Source organism: Falco biarmicus, chromosome 10 (genome assembly GCF_023638135.1).
Source record: "Falco biarmicus isolate bFalBia1 chromosome 10, bFalBia1.pri, whole genome shotgun sequence".
NCBI classification, from domain to species: Eukaryota; Metazoa; Chordata; class Aves; order Falconiformes; family Falconidae; genus Falco; species Falco biarmicus.
In genome coordinates, this window is record NC_079297.1 from 5,372,897 (window position 1) to 5,385,749 (window position 12,853).

The window sequence follows — 12,853 nt, forward strand, 5'->3', positions numbered from 1 at the left end:
TCTTTGATGTCTTCTTCATCCTTTCTGGTAATGAAGCCCCCGTTGGCTGAGCAGCAGAGGACACCCATGCCGGGCTCCCTGGGAGAGGCAGGTTTTGTGTGCAACAGCTGCACAGTCCAGGCACGTGCTCCACAGGGCAAGGCTGGAGTTGCTCAGGAACATGTACAACCTTTTCCAGCCTGCCTGTTCGTGGGAAACCAGAGTCAAGGTGAGTAAATCATCTGGGGTTTCCATTCCCAGGCTGAGATGAGGAGAGGTCTCAAGAGATCTTCTCAAAGGTTCCCTGCCTTGCTCCACAGCGGGGCAGGTCCCCAGGGCTGTTGGCATCCCAGTGGGCTCAGAAGAACGTGAGGAGGACACAGGCTCCTGCTCCGACACTGCTGCACGGGGAAAGCCTCACACCCTGGAGCAGCTGCAGTTCTCCTGTCCCGGGACGAGATGAGGGAAACCACCTTCACAGTTTAAGCAAGAAAAGGGACAGGACTGCTCCATGCCCAGCTTGGTCTCTGCAGAAACCTATGGACACACATCTCCTTGGGGAAGACAAAAGTTTTTCCATAACCCTTCATGTCAGTCCCAGGTGTAACCAGAGAGTAGAGCAAAGTGGGATTGCAAAGCACGGCAGCCCCAAGGGACTGCACCCCTTGCCCCAGATACTGCTGCACCAGGTTTTAGCTGCTTAATGTGGTTCTTCGAAACACAGCAAGGGACGTGGGGGCAGCTAGAGGAAACGGCAATCAGATGAGCACCACAACAGTGGACTGTTCAAAAATATACATCCACATACCATATATATATATATATACACGTATGTGTGTTTTCTTAATGTATATCCTCATACGCTCCATAAGGCATGTGCGTTTGCAGGGAAGAGTGAGTAGTATAAATGGATTTACCATACACAAGGAGGGCTGCTGTCTTGGAAAGGGGAAAGCAGTTCCCAGGGGGATGTGTGAATACGTGTGTTCTTTGAAATCTGCAATTCCTGTGGTGAATTTTGTTCCCTGTAAGAAGCCCTGGCTCTGCTCAGTCCCTGGATTAAGATGCAGGTGGTCGCTAGGTCAGAGAAACTCCTATTTCTCAACTGATAACTACAGGGTTTTATTCTTCAAGAAGCGATAAATCCACAAAAATAAAATTTAAAAAAAACCCAAAACAACAACCCAATGTTCCCACCTCCAGCTTCCTCCTGAATTGTCCTTCTGGGGTCATCAGCCCAGGAGCCAAAGCAACGCCCCCGGTGACACTGCTGCACCGGGGTTGGGACAGCTGCTGGGTGTTGGGAAGCAAAAGTACCGTAACGGCAGTTACGGAAAAGTGGGGCTGACAAGATTTTAAAAAAAAAAAAAAAAAAAAAAAAGGTTTTGTAGCAGCTTTTAATTTATCTTTTCATTTAAAAAATTATCCCAAGAACTGTTGGCACATTGGAGCAAGTCTGTGTGATATAAGTTAAGCCTGTCCTTCCCGGGGAGGAGAAGGAAGAAGCACGTGGCAGCGCAGCTAATGCTGCTTCCCCTCCGCCTGCTCTTCCAAGTGGCCGACCTGCTCCGCCAGCTCGGAGACCTTGGCCTGGCAGTCAAGTAGGTTGTCCTTCAGTCCTGTTATTTCCTGAGAGTGGGCAGCCAGGGTCCCATTCATGTGGTCCATGTAGTCCCACAGACTGCCCGTGTGTTTCTCCAGTTCATCCCTGATGCCGCCCAGGCTTCCCGTGATGGCACCCAGCCTGCCGCAGACGCTCTCCACCCGGGCCACCCGGTCATCAAAGTGAGCAATCTCCTGCTGCAGGTTGTGGGCCACGTTCTTGCAGGAGCTCAGGTCGCTGACAATCCTGGCTTTGAGTTGCTCCAAGTCTCCCTTGAGGTTCAGGACACGCCGGTTGCTGAAGAAGAGCTGGGAGCCTTGGTCGTTGACTTTCTCCTGGATAGAGTGGACTTCATCCTCAATCTTCCGCTCGTGCTCATCCAGTGAGGAGTTGACGTGTGTCACAGTGTCCGAGTACTGGGAGACAGAGTCCTTGAGCCCCGTCAGAGACTTGCTTACGGTGTTCAGGTTGATCTTTAGCAAGGTGATCTCCCCTTGCAAAGCCCCCGATGCTTCCTCCTCGATTCGCCGCTGGATCTCCAGGATGGTGGCATTCAGCTTACGCAGGAGGTCATAATTGCTGTCCATGCGGAGAAGCAGGTCCTGGTTCTTGTTCTGGCAGTCTTCAATCTCTGTCCGGAAGGTCTCCACATCTTTGGAGGCAGAGGTGCAGCCCAGGGAACAAGTGTTCTCCAGCGTGATGAGGCGATTCTGCAACACCTCCAGCATCTCGTCCATCTGTTTCCTCACGCTGGCGAGCTCCCCCTCCAGCACAGGTACCACCGCACCATCCATTCCCACAGGAGAACTGATGTTGTTCAGCTCCCCCACAATGGTCATGAACCTGTCCTCCAGGGTCTGCATTTTGTCTTCAAAGGCAGTCCTCATGCCATCCACCTCTGCCACCACGGTGCCTCTCATGCTGTCCTCTACACCAGAGCAGCAGCTCCCAGTTTCTCTCTCTGTAGCATTCAGTCTGGCTTCCAGATCCTCAAAGCGCCCTTCAAAAAGGTTCCCTAGGGTGACAGTGGAGACTTCTCCATCCAGCCGTGAGTGCAAGTTCTTCTGGGACTCAGAGATGCTGTGAAGGCCTTTCTCAAGGATGTTCATGCGATCGGTGAGGTAATCCAGGTTGCTGCAGCAGCTTTCCACCACCGTTAGCCCTTGAATCTGGGTCTCCAGCTGGGAGATCTCTTTCTTGATCTCTAGCTCTTTCCCATCCAGCGTCTGTTGCAGCCGCAGGTTGGCAGCTTTCTCCTCCTCACACTGCTGCCGCACCTCTTGGATCCGGAAATCACACGTGGTCTGGATCTTCCCCAGCTTCTTCTCAAAGCCATCGAGCAGCTCCCCGCGCAGGTTGCTCAGCCTCGTGTCCACGTACTCCTCCAGCATGTCAATGGAAGTGAGGGGCGAGGGCCGGGCTGACTCCAGCAGATGCTTGATCTGCCCGTCGTGGTCCAGGACCATGCCGCGAACCTCATGCAGCAAATCTGCCTTGGTCTTCAGTACATCGCTCACCTCTGTCACTTTGGTCAGGATCTCCCCCACCGGTGGGTATGTGGCAATGTCGGCTTTGTCTGCCACATCCACCAGGCCGTCAGGAATGATGCCAAAGCCCACTGTCGAGTCAGGCGTGCCCGGGCTGTTCATCAGGGAGCCGATCATCTTGGAGGTGTCCTCCTGGATGGCCAGCCGCAGGCGGTCCCCCAGGCCACTCACCATGGTGTGCAGGCTGTCGTAGGACTGGGAAAGGCGCCTCACCTCCTCCTCCAGCCGGTCCAGGCGGTCCCCGAAGAGGCCGGGCAGCTTCCTGCCTGCACAGGGAAACAGGAAGAGAGGGCACGGTCAGGGCTGGTGCTCCTTCAACTTCCCTCCTTGGCTATCTTCTAGATTTGAGTCCTTTTCCATACTAACTAACATTAGCTCCTGCCTCCCTCTTATTGCCAGTTCAGCAAAATATCAGCCCACCCTTCCTCCTTTCCTCTACATATTTTCTTAAGCTGATCAGCAAACCCTCTTTTCTTCTTGGGATCAAGCCCTCTGCTCCCAAGTTCGACAGAGAACAACCTGTGGGAGCTTCATCTTGAGACACACTCTACCGACCCCAAAAATAGAAAAATGCTTTAAAGCAATGAGCACGGGCAATTTGGAAGCAGCATGTTTTGAAAGAAACTAGATTTAGAAAGCAATTGATCTCCAAAGCAATCAAATGTCAGGTCTCTGATCAGAAAGCACATCACCCACTGAGGGTTTAGCAAATTCATGCCTTGTGCTGGAACAGAAAGAACCGGGAGGTCCGAGAGTGTGTGGTAACCTGGGGATGTGAAGCAGGAGCAAGATCTCACCATACTGATTCTTCTTTGGTCCTGGAAACAAGTCAGGGTGGCTTTTTGGATAGGGAGGAAGTCTGGGGATTGGAAACATCTTTTGTCCAGGAGGCATTTTAGGGCTGGGATGTTGGGGCAGCAGGCCGGGTTGGTCAGTCGGGCTGTCATGGCACCCTTCTCCCATGAAGCCCGGGCAGCACCTCCAGGCCAGCTCGGTCACTGTCTTGTACCCAATCTTGTATTTGGGTCTGAAGAAGGTGCGGTACCTTTCCAGGAGAGGGGAGGAAGAAAGAAGACAGTTTAGCGAAGCAGCCTCAACATAAAGCAATTGAGAAGAGCAGGGTCCTGTTGAGTGTGGAGAATCCAGGCACGAGGGAAAGCCTGGCTGAGACCTCTGTGCTGCCCCTGCAGACCATGACCCACCTCCTCCAAGAGCTCCTGCTGCACCGTCACCCAGTGTAGCATCATAGTGCCCGTCCAGGGACACAGCTCATTAACCAGCGCTCCAAAAACACGTGCCCACCTTCTCCAGGACCAGACCACAGCGTGCAGGTGTGATAGCACATGGTGAGAGAAGAGTTCTCCTCAACAACTTGGTAACACAACTAGACAAGCATGAGAAACAGCCCAGGGGCGAGGAGGGACTGTCTGAGCAGAGCCGTTATTTATGTATCTGTGGTTTCTGGAGAGATTTATTTGTTGGATTTTTTTTTTTAACCTGGGACTCTTATTGCATGTTTAGAAAAGCAGCTCTAAGTGTATTGCTTTGGTCCCTGGCCCAATAGATGACTGTGACAGATGCCACACAATTTGGCAACTTTTGGCCCAGGAGATCACAAGATGAAACGATGGAAGTGATTCTAAAACCCCTGCAAGCTTCTCTCACTTCCAAGAGGGGTCCGGGCTGCTTGTGGGTGTGTTTTACACTTTGACTTGACCTAGAAAATTTTCCAGTGGGGTAAAAAATCCTCTTCTCGACTGGAATCCTGTCCTGAATCCTCTAGGAAGTTGACATACCTTTGGAAAGGTATTTTCTCTGTGTGGAGGGCATCAGTCTGATGGGAAGCCTAAGTGCTTTGGGCTGGCATTGCATGCGAGAGCTTTGACAGTCAGGCTGCAGAGCGCTGGCAAGGTTTACCGGAGCGATGCCATGTGGTGTGCGCAAAGGGATGGCTCCTTACACCTCCTCCTGCCCCAGCTGGGATGCCCTGGGAGGTTTTTTTATCATAGTTTGGGCACTACAACATCAAACCCCGCCATACACAGCAAACAAGGCTGCGAGCCCACCTCCTTGCCTGGTGGGACACTAACACCCTCCCTCTCTGCTCTCACTCCACGTGGGACCCCACCAGCCCCGCCAGAAGGACTCAGCTGCTCCCTGCTCTTCGGTGGCACTCTCCCACGAGGTGGCAGGGATGGCACAGGACCCCCCCAGCACCTGTCCTCCCCCCACCAGCTGAGCTGAGCCGCGCAGGGCTGAAGACCGCACATGTCTCACCACCTCTGAAACACCAGCGCTTTGAACCTGCCTTTTGGAAATTTCCAATCTGAATTTACCAGGGCTTGAAAATCCTGGAATTTGCTGTTTTGCAACAACACACACAATCAGGCCCTTGTTCTCCAGCACGTTCAGCAGGTCTTGGAGGAGATGGCACAACCACCCATGCTGCACAGAGGGGCTGTGTAAGGCACTCACACTTATCCAGTCGCTCAGGGCAGCACATGGGGCTGAGCCCCTGTCATTGTCCATGTCCCTGGTCAGGTCCTCAGTGTCCCCAGCCCAGCTGCAGCTCCTGGGCAATGCCACTTACACACGATTCCCAGTGTGGTACAGCCACTTCTGCATGAACCACAGTGCAGGAGGAGAAGGCAAACCCAAATCCTCCATTCTTCGAATCACTTCAAAATTTCTCAAAATCAACAATTTCCCAAAGGCACAGGACAGTTTCAAAACAAGCTCTTCTTTTTGTTTTTCTTCTTCACAGATGCTGCTGAGTTTCCACGGTCTTTCCTTTTGTCTCAGTGTGTAGAAACCTGCCTGGACATAGCACAGCAGGAGACTGCTGCACCCAGCCGCCGTCATGAGGTGAAGTGAGGATGAGGATGGCATCCAGAAGGCAGGGCACCTTTTCTGTGTCATGCTGGCCTCGGCAGAGGAGCCCAGAGCCCTTCGGCACCCCCGAACCCTTCTCCAAACGGTGGCAAGGGGAAGTATTTTTTGCAGCTGCACAAACATTAGCTGATGGCTTCAGTGCACAGAAAACTATGTTTCCCTCTCATGCATGGATGCAGCATCCAAGGCTGTGCAGAAAGTTCAGCTGTGGGTCCAGCTCCTTTCAGGAAACACCTCGGTTTCACCCCAGTTTTGTGTGAAAGGCTGGAGGGGCTGAGCAACGGACACTGCAGAGACGGGAGAGGCTTTGGGGACCTCCACGGGTACCAGCAGCTGCAGGATGTCCTGAAGTCCCCAAATGCTGTTAAAGCACTTGTGATGGGAGGAAGGAAAGAGCAAGTCAGCGAGTGGGCCTGATTGTCTGTTTCTGCCGAGAGAGGCTGTGTGTGCATCCCACAGCACTGCCGGCGCAGGGCGAGTCCCAGCTGCTGCAGCACCGTGTGCTGGTACTGTAGAAGGGGTGTCAGGCTCCAACAAAAGCCCTTCTCAGCCTGGTTTTCCTCGGTGTTCAGCTCTGCTGCTCTCAGCAGGCCCAGGGAGGATGCTGGAGAGCATCATTTCTGCATGGAGCAGCATCCCCGGCCTGGGGCCAGAGTGTGGTGAAGCACAAAGCCCCAGTGTCCACCCTGCTGTGTCTCTAGCTGCGGCGTGGTGGGGTGGTTCCCTCCAGCACTGACAAGGTGGCAGAGAGTTTTGCAAATATTTTCCTAGGGCAGGAAGCCCTGAGCCATCCCCAGCCACGGGCTCTGTTTCCTCCTCCTCTCAGTCAGGCTTTCACTGAGCTGCCATCTTTGTGCCAAACGGCACGTGTGTGACAAAATGCTTCCCTGCACGGGGACCCCCAGCTTCCCATGATTTCCCGATTTATTTCTGATGAAGGACAGAGCTCCCTCTCCCTCCTGACAGATCCCATATCGCCTCCTCCCACCACTGCTGCGCTGCCATTGACTGCCTTGCCCAGGAAAATCCCTTCAGCCCCTTTCACTGCCCTCTGGAAAGCGGGGTTCACAGTTGGAAGGGTGGCACAGGGGGTTGGGACCCAAGGAGAGAGCAATCTGAAGCTGGGAGGGGAAGGAAGCCGTGCCCCAGTGTCCCCCATACTCACAGCACTTTCCCCGGGCACTTGGGTCCCCAGCTGCACTTGTGGTACTCAGCCTTGATGTAGCTCTCGGCCCCGTCCTGCAGCGTGCACGTCACGTTGCGCTGCACCACGTAGGCACAGTAGCTCCTAGGGGGAAGCACAGTGAGACACTGTCATCCCCTGCCTCGGCAGGTAGCAGCCCCCTGGCTACGCGCCCAGTCCCCCGGCAGGTCTGCCTGCCCTGCCTGCCCCTGCTGGAGGGGTCTCTGCCGGGGCAGGAGTTGGAGGGACCCCCAGTCTGTGCAGCTGCTGAGGAGGGGGCATTGCCCACCCACCCACTGGGGACAGGGACAGCAGCGGGGCCTGGGGGAGTGCAGGGAGCAGGGATGGAGCAAAGTCCCCCAGTGCCCAGCCTGCTGCTGGGCGCACAGGCAAGGGGCAGGCAGGTGCTCCTGGTATGGCCGGGCTGGGTGAATCGGCTCCTGCTCATGGTGTCCCCAGGCACCCCATCTTCCTTCACCCAAGGGACTCAGCCCTGCCAGCTGCCCTCGGGTGCCAGGGTGCTACCCCCAGCAACGAGGAGCCTTTTCCTCAGTCCAGGCATCCCTCTGCCGGGTTAAGGGGGTGTAGCTAAACCCCTGCACCCCCAACATAGCTCTGCTCGCCTCGGCTGTGCTGGGCTCTCTGCTCAGCCTCAGGCAGTGCCTGGCCCACAGTGTTCCTCCAAGCTGGTGGCTGCCCCATCCTCACCCAGCTGTGGTCACTCCACAGTTGAGCCCTGCCTGAGAAATCAGTCTCGGTGGTAGAAACACTCAAGGCAGGTCTGCAGTGCTGCTGTACTGGAAGAGGCCAGGTGCTCAGCACTGTTGCTGCCGTTGTAATCATGGCCACATTGTCACCAGTGCTGGGGTCACACAGAGCCTCAGCCCCAGAGCTGGGCCATGCTCAGCACAGCATGGGCTGGCTGAGGAGGTGAGCTGGGAAGAGAAGCAGAACCCCACCAGCAACGGCAGTTATGGGAATAGCATCCTAGAAATAGCTCCAACAGTGGCTGGCAGGGGTGGTCTGTCCTTCTGCAGCTCTTGGAGTGCTGCCAATGCCAAGGCCAGCCCAAAAGCCTTCAGACCTTGCAGTGGGTACTGTCACACTGAGACCAGTGTGATGCTACAGTCAGCAGAGGGAGAGGAGATGCAAGCTGGCCTCTCTGCGGGGCTGCAGCGTCGTGGCTTCCTCCACCACAGAGGCAGGGATGTGACCCAGGTCCCAAGGCAGATGAAGGCTGGAAACCTCTGCAAGGAGTGGTACCTCTTCCCTCCTGCCACCATGCCTGCAGCTGGGTGCCACAGGGTACCAGCCAGCTCCAGGCACATGACCTCTCCTGAGCCGAGCAGCAAACCCAGGCGCAGAGGATGAGATGGCCAGGAGGAAGGCTGCGTGGGAAGGATTCAGCAGCACTGGTGGGACAGATGGAGGCCAAAGCTGTTCCAGCTAAAGGCAGGGCTGCCAGCAGGAGCAGATGGACTTGGTCCACAGGGGCAGAGACAGCAGGGATGTGCGGTGAGGCAGGGATTATGGGCATGGGGACATGGCAGACGGCAGAGTGGGAGGAGAAGAGGGCACAGGCACATAGTGCAGAGCTGAGGCAGAGACAGAGGGTCAGCAGGATGGAGCAGATGGGCCAGCGTGAGCTGCAGGTGCAGGGAGGTGTTCAGTGAGGCGGGAGGACTCGGCTCTCCCCATGCGAGCTGGGGTTGCTGCAGCTCAGCTGCCTGGCCACAGGCTGGGCTGGGAAGCAGCCGAAGTCCCCTGGCATCACCATTGCGTGGCCTGTGCAGAGCAGCCTCAGGGCTGACCACAGAACTGAGCTGCAGGGCCTTCAGCCCAGCTCACGGGCTTGGCATGGTGATGGTCCAGGTGGCATTGAGACACCTCTGCCAGGTGGAGGCGAGGGAAGGGACTGGGATAGTCACGACAGAGCAGAAGGGTTTGGGAAGGACAGCGGTGTCTCCTGTTTGGGGGACTGAGCGTGCACAAGTGTGTGTGCAGCCCTCCCCAGCCTCCCCCCTTCCCCGCCCCCCCCCCCCCGTCACCATCTGGGGACACAGCAGTGGAGCTCTGGCTCACCATGAATGGGGAAAGATAGATGAAGGAGGGACACACACTGATGGCAAACACGTGAAGACAAAGTACACCCCCTAGCCATGCCAAGGCCTGCCATAACCCCCCCAGAGCCCCTGTTCAGGCTCCTCCACCTCCAACAGCCCACATGGGGCAGGAGGTCCCTCCACAAAGCAGCAAGGTGTGAGCATGCTCATCCTCCCTCTGATACCCTGGCTCTCCCTGCACCCTCCCAGCAGGGACCCCTGACCCCACACGCCCAGTGCATCCCCCTTGTTCCCCCCCAATACCAGCACTTCTACCCCAGCCCCTCACTAAGGGCTCTCTGTGCTCCCCTGGGATGGGCACCACAGGTCCCAGCTACAGCCGGCATCTCCATCCTGCCCAGATGCAAGTGGCTCTGCCCTGGCGAGGGGCTGCCAGGCTCAGAGCGGGTGCAGGGATCGGCGCCGCTCCCCACTCTTCCAAAAGTGACTCATTTGTCTGTGCACAGGGCCACGCGAGAGCAAAGGCCAGCCACTTTTCTTAGCTGGAGGGAAGGGAGATCATGTGTGTGTGTGTGTGTGCATGTGGAAATTTAGAATCACTGCCTATCCATAAATCCAGGATCTACTTACAAACACACTGCAAAACCCCTCTGCAAGCAAGCTAGTAGCCAACACGGGCAGATCTACTAACAAACACTGACTACCTGTGACTACTTGGGTTAGGGTGGTTCTGGCTCGCTCTCCTTCTCAGAAATCCCTTTCCTTCTCACCCACCTGTGGCTAGCAGTTTTATAGCTCCAGCCTGATGTTTTAAGAGTGAGCAGCTGGAAAATGTTACGGGTTTCAGAAAGCTCTCACTGGCACTGCCAGTATTGTTCGTCTCGAATGTTACTTTATTCATTTCAGCTTGTTCATAACACCACATCCTTTTTCAAAGAAGCCTGACAGAAACCCTTCTAGCAAACAAGAGGGGAGGGAAGCAAGCCCCCCCACCCCAAAGTAGCAGCCTCTTTGCAGTTGAATGGAAAAAGTCTATAGTACGTGTAAAGCCCACATTGCTGTCTGCCTGAGCTTTCCAGGTTACTTGAAAACATATTTAAACACTAGTAAGTCTGTGCTTTACAAGCAAATGGGCAAATTCCCTCCAGACCAGCGTTTTCATGCATAGGTCTGTGTACTGCCTCCCTCCCCTCCCGCACATCGCCCCCCTCCTCGCACCCATGTCATGCAGAACAGGTACATGCACCTACCCCATAAGCACACACAGGCATCCCCATCCCCACATCCCCCAGTCCTGCCGCGCACGGAACTGCAGCACACAGTCTGTCCCCCCCAGCCCGCTCGGAAACACAGCCCCACACCCTCCTGCGCGGAGCAGCCCCCCAGCCTTGCTCTACACGGAGGGATGCACCGAGACACAGGGACGCCCCTGCCCTGCCCGCCAGCCGGCGTGGGGAAAGGGATGCCCGCGGCCGGTACCCAGGGACCGCTGCCCAGCCCGGGGCAGGGGAATGGTACCCAGGCTCGGTACCGGGGGTTGGGTGTCCGCGGGAGCCTGTCCCCCGGCGGTACTGCCTGCTAAGCCCAGACGTGCGGCCGGTACCCGACGCCCACGGTCTGTGCCCCGTATGGGATGCCCGACGGGAGGCGGTGCCCGGAGAGCCCCGGCGCGCAGCCGGTACCCAGGAGCCGATGCCCGGAGGCAGCGCCGATGCCCGGCGCTCGCCGGATCGGTTGCGCGGCCGCGGACGCGCAGGGGGTCGCTTACTTGTGCTTGCCCACGGGCTTGCCGGGGCCGAGCTGCGGGCTGGAGCCGGCCGTGTAGAGGCTGTACCTGCCGCCGTAGGGCAGTGGGGCGGCGGGGGGGTAGAAGCCCCCCTTGGCGTCAGCGAGGGCCAGCAGCGTCCCCAGGGAGAGGCAGGCGAGCAGCGCTCCGCGGCGGCGCAGCGCCCGCGCCCGCCGCATGGTCCCGGGCCCGACGGCGGCGGCGGAGCGGGACGGGACGGGGCGGGACGGGGCGGCCGCAGGCCCCGCCGGGACGGCGCTGCGGAGGGGACCGGAGCACCGCCCGCTGCCCTGCCCGGCCCGGCCCTGCCCGGCCCTGCCCGGCGGCACACGCTGCTCCGCCGCCCGCCCGACCCCTTTTGTACCGCGGCGGCGGGGGCGGGCCGCGCTCCTCCTCCCGCCCTCCCACTGCCGCCGACCCCCGGCCCCGCGGGCGGGGAGACAAAGCGGCTCCCCCGGCTCCCCCACCCCGCGGTGCTGCAGCCGGACCCGCGCAGCCCCCGGCGGACGCGGGGCGGGGAGCGCTGCCCGCCGCGGAGCCGCGCTGCAAGGGGCGCGCACCCCCCCCGGCCGCGGCCCCGGCGCTGCCCCCTGTCCCGCAGCCGCCCCCCGGGCACAGCCCGTTTGCCCCCCACGGGGCAGCAGGTGCAGCGGGAGCTGGAGCCGCGGGGAGCCCGCACGGCTCCCGGTACCCGCCGTGCCCCCCCCAGCCCGCAGGCCGCTCTGCTTCACCCCGGAGCGCCGGCAAAGAAAGGCTGAAGGGACATTAACTCGGCCCCTCAGGCGTGTTCGGCCCGAGGAGAGCTGCGCTGCTGGAGATTGGCAGCTGTCAATCACATGGCTGGCACCAGCGTGATGCGTCCAGCATCACCAATGGCCCAGCAAAGCCGCAGCAGGGTTTTACAGGTAGGGTAAGGGGGAAGCTGTGCCGTTTTGGACATTGGTCCTCCCTGGTGGGTACGGGCTTTGCTACAGGAGAAAGGGGAGTCCCTCGCCTTTCCATGCGGACCCATGGATCTCCCACTGCCAAGTGCATTTCCTCCTAGCTGGCTTTGGACGGCAGGTTCAGGGCTCCTACCCCTCCTGCGCACTGCAGAGATCCCTGCACCCCAGTGCCCCCACCTGCAGGTAACCCCCAGCAAGTGGGTGCTGAGCACCCTGCCCTGCCCCGACAGCACTCGCCAGGCACTGCACCGTTAACCACAGCTGTGCTGTGTGAGCCACAGGGAGCCTTTGCTGTTGGGCATGGGGGAGCGGACCCCCACCTGGGGCACTGGGCACTTGGGAGAGGGGGAACATCCCTGGTACTACCCAGAAGAGGTCAGCTTGCAGCCCTGCGGAACTGGGGCCATGCCAGGAGGGAGGAGATTTTGTCAGGTAAGCAGAGCCAAGGCTGAACATCCAGCTGTCCCCAGGACCCTTGCACCCTTGGGCATCCACCTGAGACCACAGCAGGCTTTGTTAAGGCTCCTGCCTCGGCTGGCAGGGGCCAGCTCCAAGTCAGCCCAGGCAGGGAAGCACCGTGGTGAGGCATGCAATGCTCCTCCAGAACTCTTGGAGGAAAATAAGAAGTGGCTGAGAAAGGGTGGTTGGGTGAAATTCTAAATGCAGGAGTGAAATCTGCTGCTGGAGGAAGGAGGTATCAAGGCTTGAGCTGACACTGAGACAGAGATGATAAGATACTGACACAAACAGCCTTTTTCGGTTAAAAGGAGCCCTTGGCTCGGTCTGAGGTGAATACAGAAACATTAGCAGGAGAAGAAAAACCCACAGGAGAGCCATACTGGGGGAGGCAGGCTGG

General features: G+C 58.0%; 1 protein-coding gene across 1 annotated transcript; it reads right to left on the reverse strand.

The window, feature by feature from the left end:
- Positions 1-1,350: 1,350 nt before the first annotated feature.
- On the reverse strand, positions 1,351-11,353 carry EMILIN3 (elastin microfibril interfacer 3). The gene is made up of 4 exons (XM_056355065.1): positions 11,036-11,353; positions 7,187-7,309; positions 3,927-4,174; positions 1,351-3,395 (listed from the first exon to the last, which is right to left on the reverse strand). Exons 1-4 carry the CDS (start codon positions 11,230-11,232, stop codon positions 1,501-1,503), a joined length of 2,463 nt encoding a protein of 820 aa, XP_056211040.1. The 5' UTR covers positions 11,233-11,353; the 3' UTR covers positions 1,351-1,500.
- Between the last annotated feature and the right edge of the window lie 1,500 nt (positions 11,354-12,853).